Here is a 14545-nt window from a genome sequence, read left to right as displayed (position 1 = left end):
CTGTTAGACGTGGATCAAAGTTCAAAGAAGGCTTGGACGAGATAGACAGGCAAGCAAGGAAGCTTCGGAAGAGAAATGGGAGCCCAGGAACTCTGGGCAAAGCAGGTTATTCAAACCTCCAAGCTTAAAGTCACACTGAGCAGGACACAGAGCTCCCCCTAGCGGGATCTGGGTAGACAGAAAGGACAGAGGACTGATGTCTGTGCTTTCAGCCAACAAGCTGTGGTTTCCCTTTTTCCTGTCCGTGGTAATCTTCTAAGCCAGGAAGGGAGGGCTAAGGATGTAGTAACCTCCTGCAAGTGCCAGGGCCACCTGATTCTATGCACCAGGTTTCAGATTCGTTCCATGAGCAGGTTCATTCCATGACCTCCTCCATAACACACTGCTATGGCCACAGCTGCCAGCAGCATCTTCCTTGCTGCTCAGAATGGAAGAGCAGCTGGCAAACATCAGCTCCTACTCCATCTTGAGAGGAAGGAGAAAGGCAAAGGCGAAGGTCTAATCTCATTTCCTGAGAGGACCCACGGCCCAAAGGCTTTTCTGTGACACTGTAGAAGGCGTAATGGCACAGCAGAGTGCCTGGCACGCCGTTCTCTGAGGACCCACTTCTCAATCCTTGTTCCCACTGGAGCTGAGAGGGAGGCTGAGGCACCTTTAAACCTCCCCTTCTCTAGCTGGCATGGCAGTGTGCATCTGTAGTTCCAGCCCTTGGGAGGTGGAGAGAGGAATATCAAGAGTTCAAAGTCATCCTCACTATATGGTGATTTTGAGGCCAGCCTCAAAAACGTCCCTTCTCTCTAATTGTAGCCACTTCATCTTGCCTGGCAAGAAAATCAGTTTTTAGAGGAATCTTGCTTTAGTATGGAGTAAGAAATAAAGCAGAAAACCCAGCCCACAGTTTAACATCTAAAACATCAGCTTTATAAAGATGGGAGAAGGATAAAGTTGTCAAGAAACAGGGGAACTTCAGATTCGGAAGGGGAGACAGGACCAGCCAAGTTCAAGCAGGTTCCTGTTAGAGGGCCCATTTCAGTCAAAGGTAAGCAAGGGAATGTCAGGAACGTTCCCAGTTCCAGCCCCTCTGGCCACGTTATCCTCAAGAACCTGTGTGGGGAGAAAAGAAAGGTTACGATTTTTATTTTCATCCATTCCTTTCTGCAGTCTTCACATGAGGTCTGACCCTTGACTCAAACATCTGGTGGTTTCTAGGAAGAACAAGCAACTAATTCCCCTCTCAGCAAAGCACAGGAACCTCCCTTTCCCCCCAGCTCTCCCCCTAGCTTTCTGCTCCCCCCCCCTACTGTGCTGAGCTCTCCCCCTGGCCCTCTGCTTCCCCCACACGCACACACATACTCTGCCAAGCCCTCAGCTTCTAGACAAAAGCCATAGGCTTCAGGCTCTGGTGTTGTTCTTGGCAAGGAACCACCTTCATTCTAAGGCTTTTCTTCCTGAGCAGAGCTTCCCACTCAGCTGTGACAGTAGGCTTCAGGCCTACAAAGATGGCCTGGGGAGATGTCTCTCAGGCTGTCTCACTAAAGGAGGTGTTGAAAGAATCCTGACTGCACACCAGGATCAGGCCAGTCAGCATGGTGTCATGGGCGTGTCCATCTCCGGGCCATGAGCCCCTAGTGTCAGCAGGCTTGCCCATCTGTACCCTGGCTTGGCTGAGAGAATGGGGATGCATTCAAGCTGGTGCAGGAACAGAGCCGACTAACATGCTGTAGGGGGCAGGAAGGGACCTGAAAAGCCGTTCCTAAGAAGAGTACTTCTTTTTCCTCCCCAAAGGCTGTTATTTGGTCTGAAATCCCAAAGCCTAAGCTCTCTTTCTAAGCTTTCCTATGCTTGGAGACAAATAACCTCCAAGAGCTCACTTTCTTTCATTTAAGAAGACAATGACTGTGCCTGAGTCCTGCAGGACACGAACTAGAGAAAGCCAAAATCCAGCAACCAAATCCCACTGTATCCTGTCCCCTCTGTCATCTCTGGTAAGTACAGTCCTGTGTGCCAAGACAGGTCTACCTGGAGCCTCCAGCTTTCAGTGCTGGGCCTAGGAGAGGTCTCCCCCATGGTAGAAACTTCATGTCTCCTCCACATTCCAAAGAGGCAGAGATCAAGAAAGGGCTGAGATAGTTCCAACTAGTCTTCTGAAAAGTTTCCCATAGTCACCTGTCCCTTCCTCCTGCAGTAGAGACACGCAAACCCAGGCTAGTTTCACAGTCAAGGGTCACACACGAGGCCAGAAGACTCACCACACCTTTTATCTCTTCTCGCTGAGGTAAATTTTATAATGCTTAGACTCTCCCATTTTCTCATTTTTAAAAACTTGTATGTGTATGAGTATGGTGTGTGTATGTGCCATGTATGCCCACGTGTGTATGAGTATACCTGTACCTGTGGCCGCAAGGAAGCCAGAGGACATGGGACGTTCTATCACTCTACTCCTTTGACACAGTTTGTCACTTACTGAGCCAGGAGCTAAGCTGGAAACTACCAAGTCCCAGGAATCCTTTCTCTCCATCCCTGCCTTGGGGTTTCCATTGCTTTGATGAAACACCATGCCAAAAACAAGTTGAGGAGGAGAGGGTTTATTTGGCTTACACTTCCACATCTGAGTTAATTAGTGAAGGAAGTCAGAACAAGAATTCAAACAGGGCTAGACGCTGGAGGCAGGAGCTGATGCAGAAGCCATGGAGGGGTGCTGCTTCCTGGCTTGCTCCCCATGGTTTGCTCAGCCTTTGCCTTTTTTTTGTTTTTTTTTTTTTTTTTGCTTTTGTTTTTTGAGACAAGGTTTTTCTGTGTAGCCTTGACTGTCCTGGACTCCCTTTGTAGACCAGGCCTGTCTCTGCCTCCCTGAGTGCTGGGATTGCAGGTGTGCCCTACCACATCCAGCTGCTTAGTCTTTCTTTTAGAACCCGGGACCATCAGCTCAGGGATAGCACCATGCAAATGGGCTGGGCCCTCCCCCCATAGTCATAATTAAGAAAATGTCCCGATCTGCTTCTGGCTGGAGCCTCCCAGATGACAGTCAAGTTAGGCTCCTGTCTGCAAGCAGAGCAGAGCATCATTAATAGTGTCAGGGGCTGGCTCTCTACCATGGGGTGGGTCTTAGGTTCGGCCAATTATTGGTTGGACACTCCCTCAATCTGTGTTCCCTCTTTATCCCCGCACTTCTTGTTGGCAGGGGAAATTTTGGATCACGGGTTTTGTCAGTGGATGTTGTCCCCTCCCTCCACTAGTCCTGCCTGGCTAGGAGGTGGGCACTTCAGTCTTCAGGTTTCCGCCCTGCCCCAGCCATTAGGAGTCTTAGCTAGAGTCACACCCATATCCTCCCAGGAGGCTACCCTGTCACAGGCCTCCAGCTTGATAAAAAGATGTCTCCCCTCAGTTTTCCTTTTTGTTCCCAGCCTTCTCACTTCCTACCCACATCTGATCCCTACCCTCCCCATTCCATCTCCTGCCCAGTTCCCTCTCTTCATCCACTTCTGCTGTCTATTCTATTTTCCCTTCTGAGTGATATTCTGGCACCCTCCCTTGGGCCTTCTTGCTACTTAGGTTCTTTGTGTCTGTGGATTGTAGTAAGGCTATCCTGTACTAATATCCACTTATAAGTGAGTACATACTATGTGCATCTTTCTGGGTATGGGTTACTTCACTTAGGATGATCTTTTTTAGTTCCATCCATTTTCCTGCAAATATCATGATTTCTTTGTTTTTAATAGCTGAGTAGTATTCCATTGTGTAAATGTATCACAGTTTCTGTATCCATTCCTCAGTTGAGGGATATCTAGGTTGTTTCTAGCTTCTAGCTATTACGAATAAAGCTGCTATGAACAAACATAGTTGAGCAAATGTCCTTGTTGTATAGTGGAACATCTTTTGGGTGTATGCCCAGGAGTGGTGTAACCGGGTGTTGAGGTAGAACTATTCCCAATTTTCTAAGAAAGCACCAGATTGATTTCCAGAGAAGTTGTACAAGTTTGAACTCTTACCAGCAATGGAGAAGTGATTCCCTTTTTCTACAACCTCTCCAGCATGTATTGTCACTTGAATTTTTGATCTTAGCCATTCTGATGGGTGTAAGATGGAATCTTAGAGTTGTTTTGATTTGCATTTCCCTGATGACTTAGGACATTGAGCATTTCTTTAAGTGCTTCCCAGCCATTTGAGATTCTTCTGTTGTGAATTCTTGGTTTAGCTCTGTACCCCATTTTTTTATTTGATTATTTGATTTGCTGGTGTTTAATTTAAGTTATTTCGATATTTTAGGTATTAGCCTTCTGTCTGATGTGGGGTTTGGGAAGATCTTTTCCCAATCTGTAGGCTGCTATTTTGTTTTATTAACAGTGTCCTTTGACTTACAGAAGCTTCTCAGTTTCATGAGATCCCATTTATTAGTTGTTGATCTGAGAGCCTGTGCTGTTGTTGTTCTGTTCAGAAAGTTGTCTCCTGTGCCAACGAGTTCCAGAATTTTCCCCACTTTGTCTTCTAACAGAGGCACCAGCCAGCAGCAGATGGAGACAGAGTCTGGAGATGGAGACTTGCAGCCAAGCATGGGGCAGAGCTCCGGGGATTCCGGTGGAAGTGTTGGAGGAAAGATGGAAGGACCTGGAGGGGACAGGAAACTCACAAGAAGACCAACAGAGACAACTAACACAGACTCATGGGTTAAGCCTACAGAGACTGAGACATCAACTAAGGAGCATGCATGGTCTGGACCTAGGCCTCCTCCACATATGTGGTCGATGGGTGGCTTGGTCTTATATGGGGTGTTGGAGAGTGGAGGCAGGTGAACTCTGTTGCCTGCTTTTGGATCACTTCCCCCTGGCAGGGCTGCCTTGTCTGGCCTCAGGGGATGAGGATATGCTCAGTCCTAATGTGACTTGATGAGCTGGGGAGGGTTGTTACAGGGAGGAGGGGCTCCCCTTTTCTGGGGTAAAGGGGAAGGAGAAAAGAGTGGAAAGGGGGTTGAGAGGAGAGGAGGGAGGGGGTACCTTTGGGATGTAAAGTAAATAAACTGAATAAAAATATATAGAAAAATTTAAAACTATCCTACATCTGAATCCTATGGAGACTTTTTTTTTTTTTTTTTCAGTTGGGTTTCCCTCCTTTCAGATGACTGTAGCTTGTGTCAAGTTGCCATAAAACTAGCCAGGCCAGTCCTCACCGTGTAGAGGTTGCTGACATGTAAGGGGATCTGAAGTCAGGCCCTCAGACTTGCATAGCAAAACTCTTTATCTCTGAGCCAGCTCTCCAGACCTCCTTTTCATTCTTCACACCAACACCCATTTTAGAGTGTTATAATCCAAGAACAGCCGCACAAACCAGATATTGGTGGTTTATTAAATGCAAAACCCCAAGACTGGTCATGACCAGGGACACAGAAAGGAACTCAGGAGCCTAACTGTTACATCATTGACTTGTTCTCACAGCAGGGTTTTTATAGAAAGAACCAAATGCAAAAGACACAGGGAGGGCAGTAACACATTTTGGTCAACCATACAAAGCAATATTACGTTTTTGGCTAACTAGGCGAAGTGTTATCAGCTAACCTTTAAGCTGATTGGTCCTAAGTGAGGTAAGTGAGGCAGGGCTTAGGCTCTTCTGGCGTACATCCAAGGTGCAGCCCGGTGTGTAGATAAGAAGGGTGCAACCAGAGTGTAGCCACGTATGAAGATAACAAAGTATGAATTAGGACTGAAATGTAAGGTCAGCTTGACCCTTTGACAGAGACTGTTAGTGTCAGCTATGAATAACTGCTTCTAGGAAGCAGGGTTGAAAAGATTAAAAATTTGAACTTAATTTCACCTTATAAACAAAATGGAAGTTAATATAAAGATGGCTACAGCTATGTCAAAGAGCAGGCTTCAACAAGAAGACCAAGGGGTTTGGTTTGGCTTTAGACAGTGAGTTTCTCAGACCTGCTTCCATAACCCTGCCCTTGTCTTCAGAGTCCTGGGATTGCCCGAAAGTATGGTCACACCCTGTTTAAAGTCTTGTTTTAACTGTCATTTAATATTTGTGATCATGCTGTCTTGGACAAAAAGTGCCAAGCAGAGATGAGGGATTAGAAAAGTATCCAGGGCCTGTGGACTCATTCCTTACAGGGACGATCAGGTCTTTGCTGTGCTTTATCAGACTAGACATTCAGACCAAGCCTTCACACAGGCATTACCAATCCGCCTAGGATGTCAGAGGCTGGAAGAAGTGGATCAGAGCAGCCAGCTCAGGCCCCAAAGCGCCACAAAATTGCATAATATAACACTTTACTGCCAAGCATTTGAGATAGTGCGGCTATGTTTTAGTTATTTGTGCATATTTAGATGCATGTAATATTTGGCACAATGTTACATGGTTTGAAAGAATCTATTTTTAAAAGCTAGGATCATTTGTAACATTATGTATAAATTTGATGTAATGTTGGTGCTTTTGGAAAATATTTTAATGGCAAATTGGACTGTTTCCAAGTTCCACAAAGCTATCCTAATGTTATTCATTTGGTTCACAGGAAAGGAGGAAACTCACTAACCAGCCAGCTATTTGGCTTGGAGAATTGCTTTGACAGGGCTGAGCACCTCCCACACAGAGACGGGACAGAACTCTCCTCTAAGGTGGCCTTACAGTCTTCAAGAGGAAAGGGCAGATAATTGGTACATAATTGAGGATCAGGAAATTCTTATGGACTATTGGGACCTGACGTGCAGTTTTAGCAGAGGGACTCAAGTCTTTCAGCACCAAAGAGTAGAGAGCAAAGAACACTGTTCTCCAGGCACGGGAGCTTTCAGAAGCTCTGGGCAGTTCCGGGACTGCAGGGCGTGAACCAGCCGTGGAGGCGCAGGCTAGACAAAGGCTCCAAGGTGGGCAGGTTCAGAACTGGAGAAACCTGTCCCAGAGACCACAGCGTGCGCCTCCAGGTCCCCAGGTGAGGAGGACTAGCAAAGGCGGCTTCAAGATCCCCGCCGGCCCCCGAGGCGGAGCCGCGCAGGGTCCGAGTTCGCTCACCAAACCCCTCCTTCAGACAGCACAATCACGGCTCCCGCGCCCGGGGGGAACCGGGCACTTCCCCCGGGAACGCAGAGACCTCCCCAGGCGTGGCTCTGGACCAGGTCTGCAGCCTGTGCTGTCCTTCAGTCTGTTATTGGGTGGCCTCATTTTGTGTAGCCGAGGCTGGTCACTGGGCAGTTTGTAAAGGCCTGCGGCCGCCTTCCACTCCAACTACACCTTCCGTGGGAGTGTGCCGAGATCCAATCTTTGGGGGTACACCTTCGTTCTGTCCTTCCCGTGGGGCTTTACCCCACTAACACCGCGGAGCTCACGAGCCACTTCAGTAAGCACTAGAGAAAAAAATAATGCAGTACTGAAAACGCGGTTCTAGCCGGGGCGGTGCCTGTAATCCCAGCATTCAGGGAGCAAGAGACAGACGGATCTCTGTGAGTTTGAGGCCAGCTTGGTCTACAAAGCGAGTCCGGGACAGCCAAGGCTACACAGAAAAACCCTGTCTCAAAAACAAACAACAAAAGGAAGAGAGAGAGAGAGGGAGAGAGAGAGAGAGAGAGAGAGAGAGAGAGAGAGAGAAAGAAAGAAGGAAAAAGAAAGAAGGAAGGAAAAAGAAAGAAAGAGAGAGAGAAAGGAAGGAAGGAAGGAAGGAAAAGAAAAGAAAGAAAAAGAAAATGGTTTTTTAATAGTTTTGAAAGCCAGAGACAGGAAATCAGGGGATTTGCATTGGGAGAGGACAATCTGCAGTTGTAATGCGCCTCTGCTGAGAGCACAGGACGTCAACATGGCGTCAGACCAGCTACTGGGATCCCTGCAACCACTCTCCGACAGCGCTAGCCAAGCTATTCAGTGTCCTCCAGAAAGATTCTGAGCATCAGTGCTTGTTGTCCCGTGACTCGGGGAGGTTAAAGTCTAGGGTGTGCAGGTTAAGTTCAAATTCTGCAAAGCATTCTTTGGTTCCCAAGAGTTTGGCTGAATGAGGCTGGCAGTTCCGAAACAGAGGCATGTGGGGAGGGACTAAGGTGAGAGCTCATGGATCAAGAGTTAGGGAACTGAAAAATCACAAATGTATTCTACTGAAGATGGGAATGCTGATGATGAAAGCTTCTAATCTAAGTAGTGGCGTGTGCCTGCTATCTCAACACTTGACGCTGAAGCAGGAGGATGGGGAGTCTGAGGTCAGTCTGGGCTCCATGGGGAGGTGTTGTCTCAAAAGGATAATAATAAGTGAAAAGGGAGCTTCTGGCTGGGGAGGCTCAGTGCTGGCATTTCGGAGGTGAAGGCAGAGGGGTCAGAAATTCAAGGTCACCTGTAGTCACTGAGGATGATAGATAGATAGATAGATAGATAGATAGATAGATAGATAGATAGATAGATAGATGGATGTTGGAGAGCTTCAAGTCATAAACTGTTATGACATCCACTCCATTCTGTCCTTGCTTCCTCAAACTCGATGCACCTGCTAGTTGAGTCAGCCAATTAAAGATGTCTTCCCTTCCTGCTGAATTGTCACTGTAGCCCACCGACTAGTCAGCTAAGACTATTGAAAATGTGTGTCCATAGTGTCATTTGTGCAAATTGCACAACCCTCTTTTTTTTAATATACTTGTTTACATCTGATTAGTGAAAACTAAGGCACTTAGGGGCATTATGGATTTAGTTATGTTGTCTAAATTGCCTCCAAACTTTTAAGTTTTATACTTCTCATTATTATTATTTGAGACAAGGCCTTGCTATATAGCTTTGGCTGGTCTGTAACTCACCATATAGACAAGGCTGGCCCCTTATTCAGAGATCTGCCTGCTTCTGCCTCCACAGTGCTGTGGTTAAAGTCGTGGGTGCCATGCCCAGAGCTTACCTCTTAAGAATAAATCTAATTTTATTATTCTGTGTATGTGTGGAGGAGAGGGAGTACGTGTGAAGAGGCCAACTTTCAGGAACTGGTTCCCCTCAGATCGAGCTCCCGTTGTCAGGCTTTGGAGGCTCTTACCCTCTGAGCCATGCTCTCTGTTGTATGACAGATCTGGTCTCCATCTGCATTCACTGATCTCAGCTCCTGTGCTGGTGCAAACTTCTATTTCTACACAACTCTCCAGGAATTTAAACTATTCCAAATGTTTCCAATCTCGGGGAACTGGAAGGTCAGGTCTAATATGACGCATGTAGGGTACCCCTTAACTCTGTGCATTCTCGATCCTCTACCACACAGCAATAAGATGACACTATGAACTGAAATGAGAACCACAGTTAGTTTGATCAAGGGAGGGCCATAGGAACAAGAATATCTTGTCCCTTGAGTAGTAGAGTGTCAAGATAGGGTCATCAAGATGGCTCAGGGTAAAGGCATTTGTCACCAGGCCTGGTGACTCAACTTGATCCCCAAGACCCACATGGTGAAAGGTGTTAACTCTTACAAGCTGTCCTCTGTATGGTTGGCCTGGCACTTGCTGTCTGGACCAGGCTGACCTCTGGCTCCTAAGTGCTGGTATTAAAGGCCATGTGCCATCATACCCAACTGATTCTGTGTTTTGTTTTTAAATTTATGTTTTTTGTCTGCAAGTGTGTCTCTATATCACTTTCGTGCCTCATCCTAGAAGAGGCCAGAAGGTGCCAGATCCTCTGGAACTGGTTTGCAGGCAGTTGTGAGCTGCCATATAGTTGCTGTGAACTGAACCTGGGTTCTCCGCAACAGCAGAAAGTGCTCTTAGTCACTGGGCTGTCTCTCCACCCCATTTCTGTTTATTGAAATGCCAATTTTGTAGAAGTAAATAGGTTTTGGCAAAGTCAGATGCTCTACCCAGTAGGAACTGAAAGGCTTTTCTTGTTTGTTTGCTGGGGTTACAGCCAGACTGGTACATGCTGCACAGGTACCCTACCAAGGACCTGCACATCCAGCTTGGAACTGCAGGATGCTCTGTTCACAGCAGCCACCAGTGGTTCCTTCTATCCACCCACGGCAAGGAGCAGTGGAACTGCAATTGATAACCTGTACCAGGAGAGGAGTGGAAGGTGACAGAGGTGACACTGGTCTGTAGATGCTCTTAAGTGATGAGTCAGCCACGGACAGACCTCAGGCCAACCACCTCCGTTCAGGACTCAGCTTTCCTGTTTTCCCAAATCATGTATTGCCCAAAAACAGAGACGACTGTGACTTCTCTGTTTAAATGACTTTATTTCTTTCACATCAAACTGAGAAGGCAGAACACTAGTTCAGGTGTTTTGGTCGCTGGGTAAATACTGTTTGGCAGTTCTCAAAAAATGAAATGAGTTTGAAATCAGCTTGGTATATACAGCAAGTTGCAGGTTAGTCAAACCTACATAGGGAGACCTTGTCTCAAAGAACCAGCACCCCCCACCCCACCCCCTAAAAAAACCCAAACAAACCAAGAACACAGTCAGCAGGAATAGAAAATTTTTACCAGAAATAAGAATAAAACAATAAGATACTTTAAAAAATGAAAAGTGGCATTTTTTTTTTTAAATGATTAAAATGCCCAGTGTTCTTAGTAAGGGAGCAGAAAATGAGTGCTCTTTCACACTGCTGAAGGGAGGGCACACTGGTAAGGCTGCTTTGAAGAATGTGTCCATACCGCAAAGCCTTGACAGCATGCCTACCCTGCAATTCCACTTCTGTAATGCAAGCCAAGGAAGGATGGAAATACACAATCAGTACCCTTGCATGTTGTGTCGTCGTTCTGAGCAACTGTAGGCAACACAACAGTGGATTATTGAAATTATAGGCCAGCAACACAATAGAACATTAGCAAGAGTGTGCATGGCAGGATGTCTGCTGACAAGAAAAATGCTCCCTATTTTGTAACACAGAAAATAACAAGTTATAAAAGAGTACATTAAGATCTCATATTTGTTTAGAAAACTACATTTGCATATACATATACAAAGACACTAAGGATAAATGAATTACCACTGGCAAGCTCTGGCCGATGGAAGTGTGAGTTAATTAGAAATTTATACCGATTCTTACAATACAATGAACACGTATTATTTCTGTGATTTAAAAAGGGGGTGGGAATTAAAAGCCTAGTTTAGTTCAGGTTTTTGACTTGTGAAGCGAGTTGTGTTCCTTCAGGCATCTGTTTGTTTTGTTCCTTTTGACCCAGGCAGGGCAGTCTCAGCTGTCTTCCTGTCATACTCAGGCGTGCTTGCCTGTCTGGAAAACATGGTCTCTTCTCTGCTGCTAGAGCCCATTCAGACTCTTGAGTGGGGAAGATAGTGAGTAGGGTGCTGGCAAAATTGTGCCCAAGGCCTTTACTTTAAAAGAAAGCCCTTAAGCCTTTAATCTCAGCACTTGGGAGGCAGAGGCAGGTAGATCTCTGAATTTGAGGTCAGCCTTGTTTACAGAATGAGTTCCAGGACAGCTAGGGCTACACAGAGAAATCTTGTCTCGAAAAACCAAAACCAGAGAGAGAGGGAGCCCTTAAAAGCTTCAGTTAGGGAAGAACAGCCAGAAAACAGATGCCAAGGAACAAGCTTTTGTTTTTATTTTGTGAAATATTTATTTACCTATTTGTATGTGTATGTTCCTGCTTGTCTGTATGCACCACACATGTGCAAGCAACCTCAGAGACCACAAGGTACAGATCCCCTTGAACTGGAGTTACAGGCAGCTATGAACCAATGTGGGTGCTAGGAATTGAACTTAGGTCCCCTGAAAGAGCATCAAACATTCTTAACTGCTGAACTATCTTTCCAGTTCCTGTTTGAGACAAGATCTCACATAGTACAGGCTTACCCTGAACTCCTGATCCCCCTCCACTTCCTAAGCAGTGTTGTTATGAGGAATAATAAGGTCTCTACCTAGTCCACATTTCAATTTTAGGCTTCCAGAGGAAGGGATGCTAGCAAAGTATTTGAGTCTGTTTATAAAGAGTCCCTTTCAGCTACTGAGTCACTCCAGAAAAGAAATGACCAAGCAACTGGAGATCATGTTGAAGATTTAAGTTGGCTAGTAAGGAAAGGTGACACCAGTCCCATAAAAATAGACATCTCGGTAGACAGGGTTTGCATTCTGGGTTGGTATAGTCCAAGTGAACCAAAATCACAAGGACCTTAGCAACCTATATTTAACCTATGGTGATAGTATTCATTAAAGAAGTCGTTCCTAATAAGCCCAGGTGTGATTCGGCTCAGGCCTATCCCTTGTGTATCTTCCATCCACCATGATTCCAACAGAGCCTTGTAAACAGCTGCAGTTGAGCTTCCCCAGAGCTGACAGTGCAGACTGCAGCATGGAGGAGACTGAAGAGAGAAACCTGATCAAGATCCAAGGGAAGAAGGGTCACACTCATCTTCAGGACAAATCCACTATAAACCTAGAACAAAGGCTCTCAAATATGGTATTGAAAATGTGTCTCAAGTAATGTGTTTCTTAGTAAAATACTGACATTTGTAAATGTTCTACTTTAAAAAAAAAATAAATTACAAGGTCACATACAACGATGTTACTCTCAAATACTTTGTATGCTTTATTCTAAGCCCAGGCTGGCTTAGAATTCCCTATGTAGCTGAGGATGGCCTTGAACTCCTGATCTTCCTGCTTCCACCCCTTAAGAGCTAAGAGTACAGTTGTGTACCCTATTACCCCTGGCTTCTTGAACGAGAGAAGGCGGCGTTTCATCTATTAGCCAGTGAGCATCCTTTTTCCTGTCACTGTGGCTAAGATGACTGCTTGTTCTTGTTGAGCAGGAAGAAGGGAGCCCTGGGTGAGGGTGTGAAGGAGGAGGGCCAGGGACCACATTACACTTGTAGAGTACTTGCATGTTCTTCCATGTTCGAAAACGGGGAAGGATTTAGGACATGTGATGCAGAGAGGACTATCGGGAGGCATGCACTGACGGCCTAAAAGAAGCAGGCCTGGCCCTCTGCACGCTCAGGGCATCGGTGCTCATCAGTTATATCAGTACCAAGAAGACTGCCAGCCCGGCAGACACACCAGGCTCCAGGTCGGTTCTCGTGGGGACAGCTTTACAGCTGGGGTGGAGCCAAGCCCCCGTCCCTCAGCTACTCGTGGGAAACTCGCTCCAAGGCCACGTAGAAGCTGTTCTTATCATCTAGGCAATGCCAGCCAATGGGTCCAATCTCACAGTCGGCGCAGACCAGAAACTTGACGTTGCCCACGTCCTTGGTGAAGCCCACGTTCTCAAACACGAACATGTCACTGACCAGCCAGTGCTCCTGGAGGAGGTCACCATCAGCACTGCCGCCATCGGCCAGAGCTGGCTTCTTTCTCATGGAGGGCAGGAAAAGCTGCAGTGGAGAGACCAGAGGGTAGAAGAGCTCAACTGAGTCTAGTCACATCTTCACACATTTCTGCTTACACTGGACCCTGATGCCTAGCAGCTTCCCAGAATGGGAGAAAATAAAGACAGCAGCCATCACAGCAGCTCACATCCTGGGATGCTGGCCGCCCTTGCAGTGCCTGCCCTGATTATTATTATTACTATGTCTATTATTATTTAGACATAGTCTTCCATGTTATGGTTGGTCTTTAAGTCAAAGCTATATACTGGCCTCTGCCTCCTGAGTGCTGGGATTAAAGCCCTGCTATCAACACACTTGGCTTGTCCTGGTTCTTTTTTAAGATTTTCACTTTCCACACTCTTTTTTTGATTCAGTTATATTCATAAAAATCACATAGTACTAGTGGCCATTTCTGCTTTCAGGTATGTCCTTTTGCCTGCCCGTTTCTTCCCTTCTTGTAGCTGGGTGCAGCGGTGCACACCTGTAATCCCAGCACTCAAGGAGGCAGAGGCAGAGGCAGGCAGATCTCTGTGAGTTCGAGGCCAGCCTAGTCTACAAAGTGAGTCCAGGACAGCTAAGGCTACACAGAGAAACCCTGTCTCAAAAACAAAACAAAACAAAACAAAAAAAGGGAAAAATCCTTCTCTTATTGTGATGTAGGTAAAAACATATAAGGGCCTCTTCACCCACTACATACCTCTAAACCACCCCTACCCCAAATACACCTCCTGCCTGTGAGTGCTGGCCTGTGCGTGCACTCACACACACAAATTACTACAGCTGCCTAGAACTTCACATTCATCTATTTAACTCTCAGATTGTCCCCACTGTACAGTGTTCACACTTGTTGGTATCTGGCCCTATTCTCTATACTAGACTATATCACCGTGAGGCCAGCTTCAGTGTATTCTTCTTCCTTTGACACCAAGCTCAGCAGCAAGGCCTGATGAGAAAGGGAACCAGAGGGTTTGCTCTGAGTCTTAAGTGCTCCTCCTTAAGGGAGGAGCGCTTTAGCAGCTAGCTTCTCTGCTTCACTGTTCATGGAGGCCAAGGCATGACATGACCTAGTTTCCCCCTTGCTCCACTATGTATTATCAGCCTCACTGACTGCTTTGCTTCCTCAACAGACAGTAAGATGGTCTGCACACAGTCTTGGCATCGCTGGGCCCCTTGTTGGTTGGAATTCAGTGCACATAATCTCAGGAAATCTCAGACCCACAATGCGTATCTATCTTCTATCTATCTATCTATCTATCTATCTATCTATCTATCTATCTATCTATCTATCTAT

At 46.3% G+C, this 14545-nt stretch overlaps 1 protein-coding gene and 1 non-coding gene across 2 annotated transcripts in view; both read right to left on the bottom strand.

The window, feature by feature from the left end:
• Positions 1-10151: 10151 nt before the first annotated feature.
• Positions 10152-14545, bottom strand: part of Rabif (RAB interacting factor) — an 11305-nt gene continuing 6911 nt past the window's right edge. The window contains exon 2 of the mRNA XM_055598158.1: positions 10152-13260. Coding sequence (XP_055454133.1) covers positions 13015-13260 — 246 coding nt within the window. The 3' untranslated portion in view covers positions 10152-13014. The remainder of the gene's footprint in view (positions 13261-14545) is intronic.
• LOC129669842 (small nucleolar RNA SNORA61) lies at positions 14097-14222 on the bottom strand. The gene has a single exon (XR_008719092.1). It is a non-coding gene; the product is annotated as a small nucleolar RNA SNORA61 (small nucleolar RNA).

This window comes from Psammomys obesus, unplaced genomic scaffold, assembly GCF_907164565.1.
Source record: "Psammomys obesus unplaced genomic scaffold, mPsaObe1.curated_primary_1811, whole genome shotgun sequence".
Taxonomy (NCBI): Eukaryota; Metazoa; Chordata; class Mammalia; order Rodentia; family Muridae; genus Psammomys; species Psammomys obesus.
Note: the sequence above shows the minus strand (reverse complement) of the source record. Positions and strands in the feature narration are given on the sequence as shown.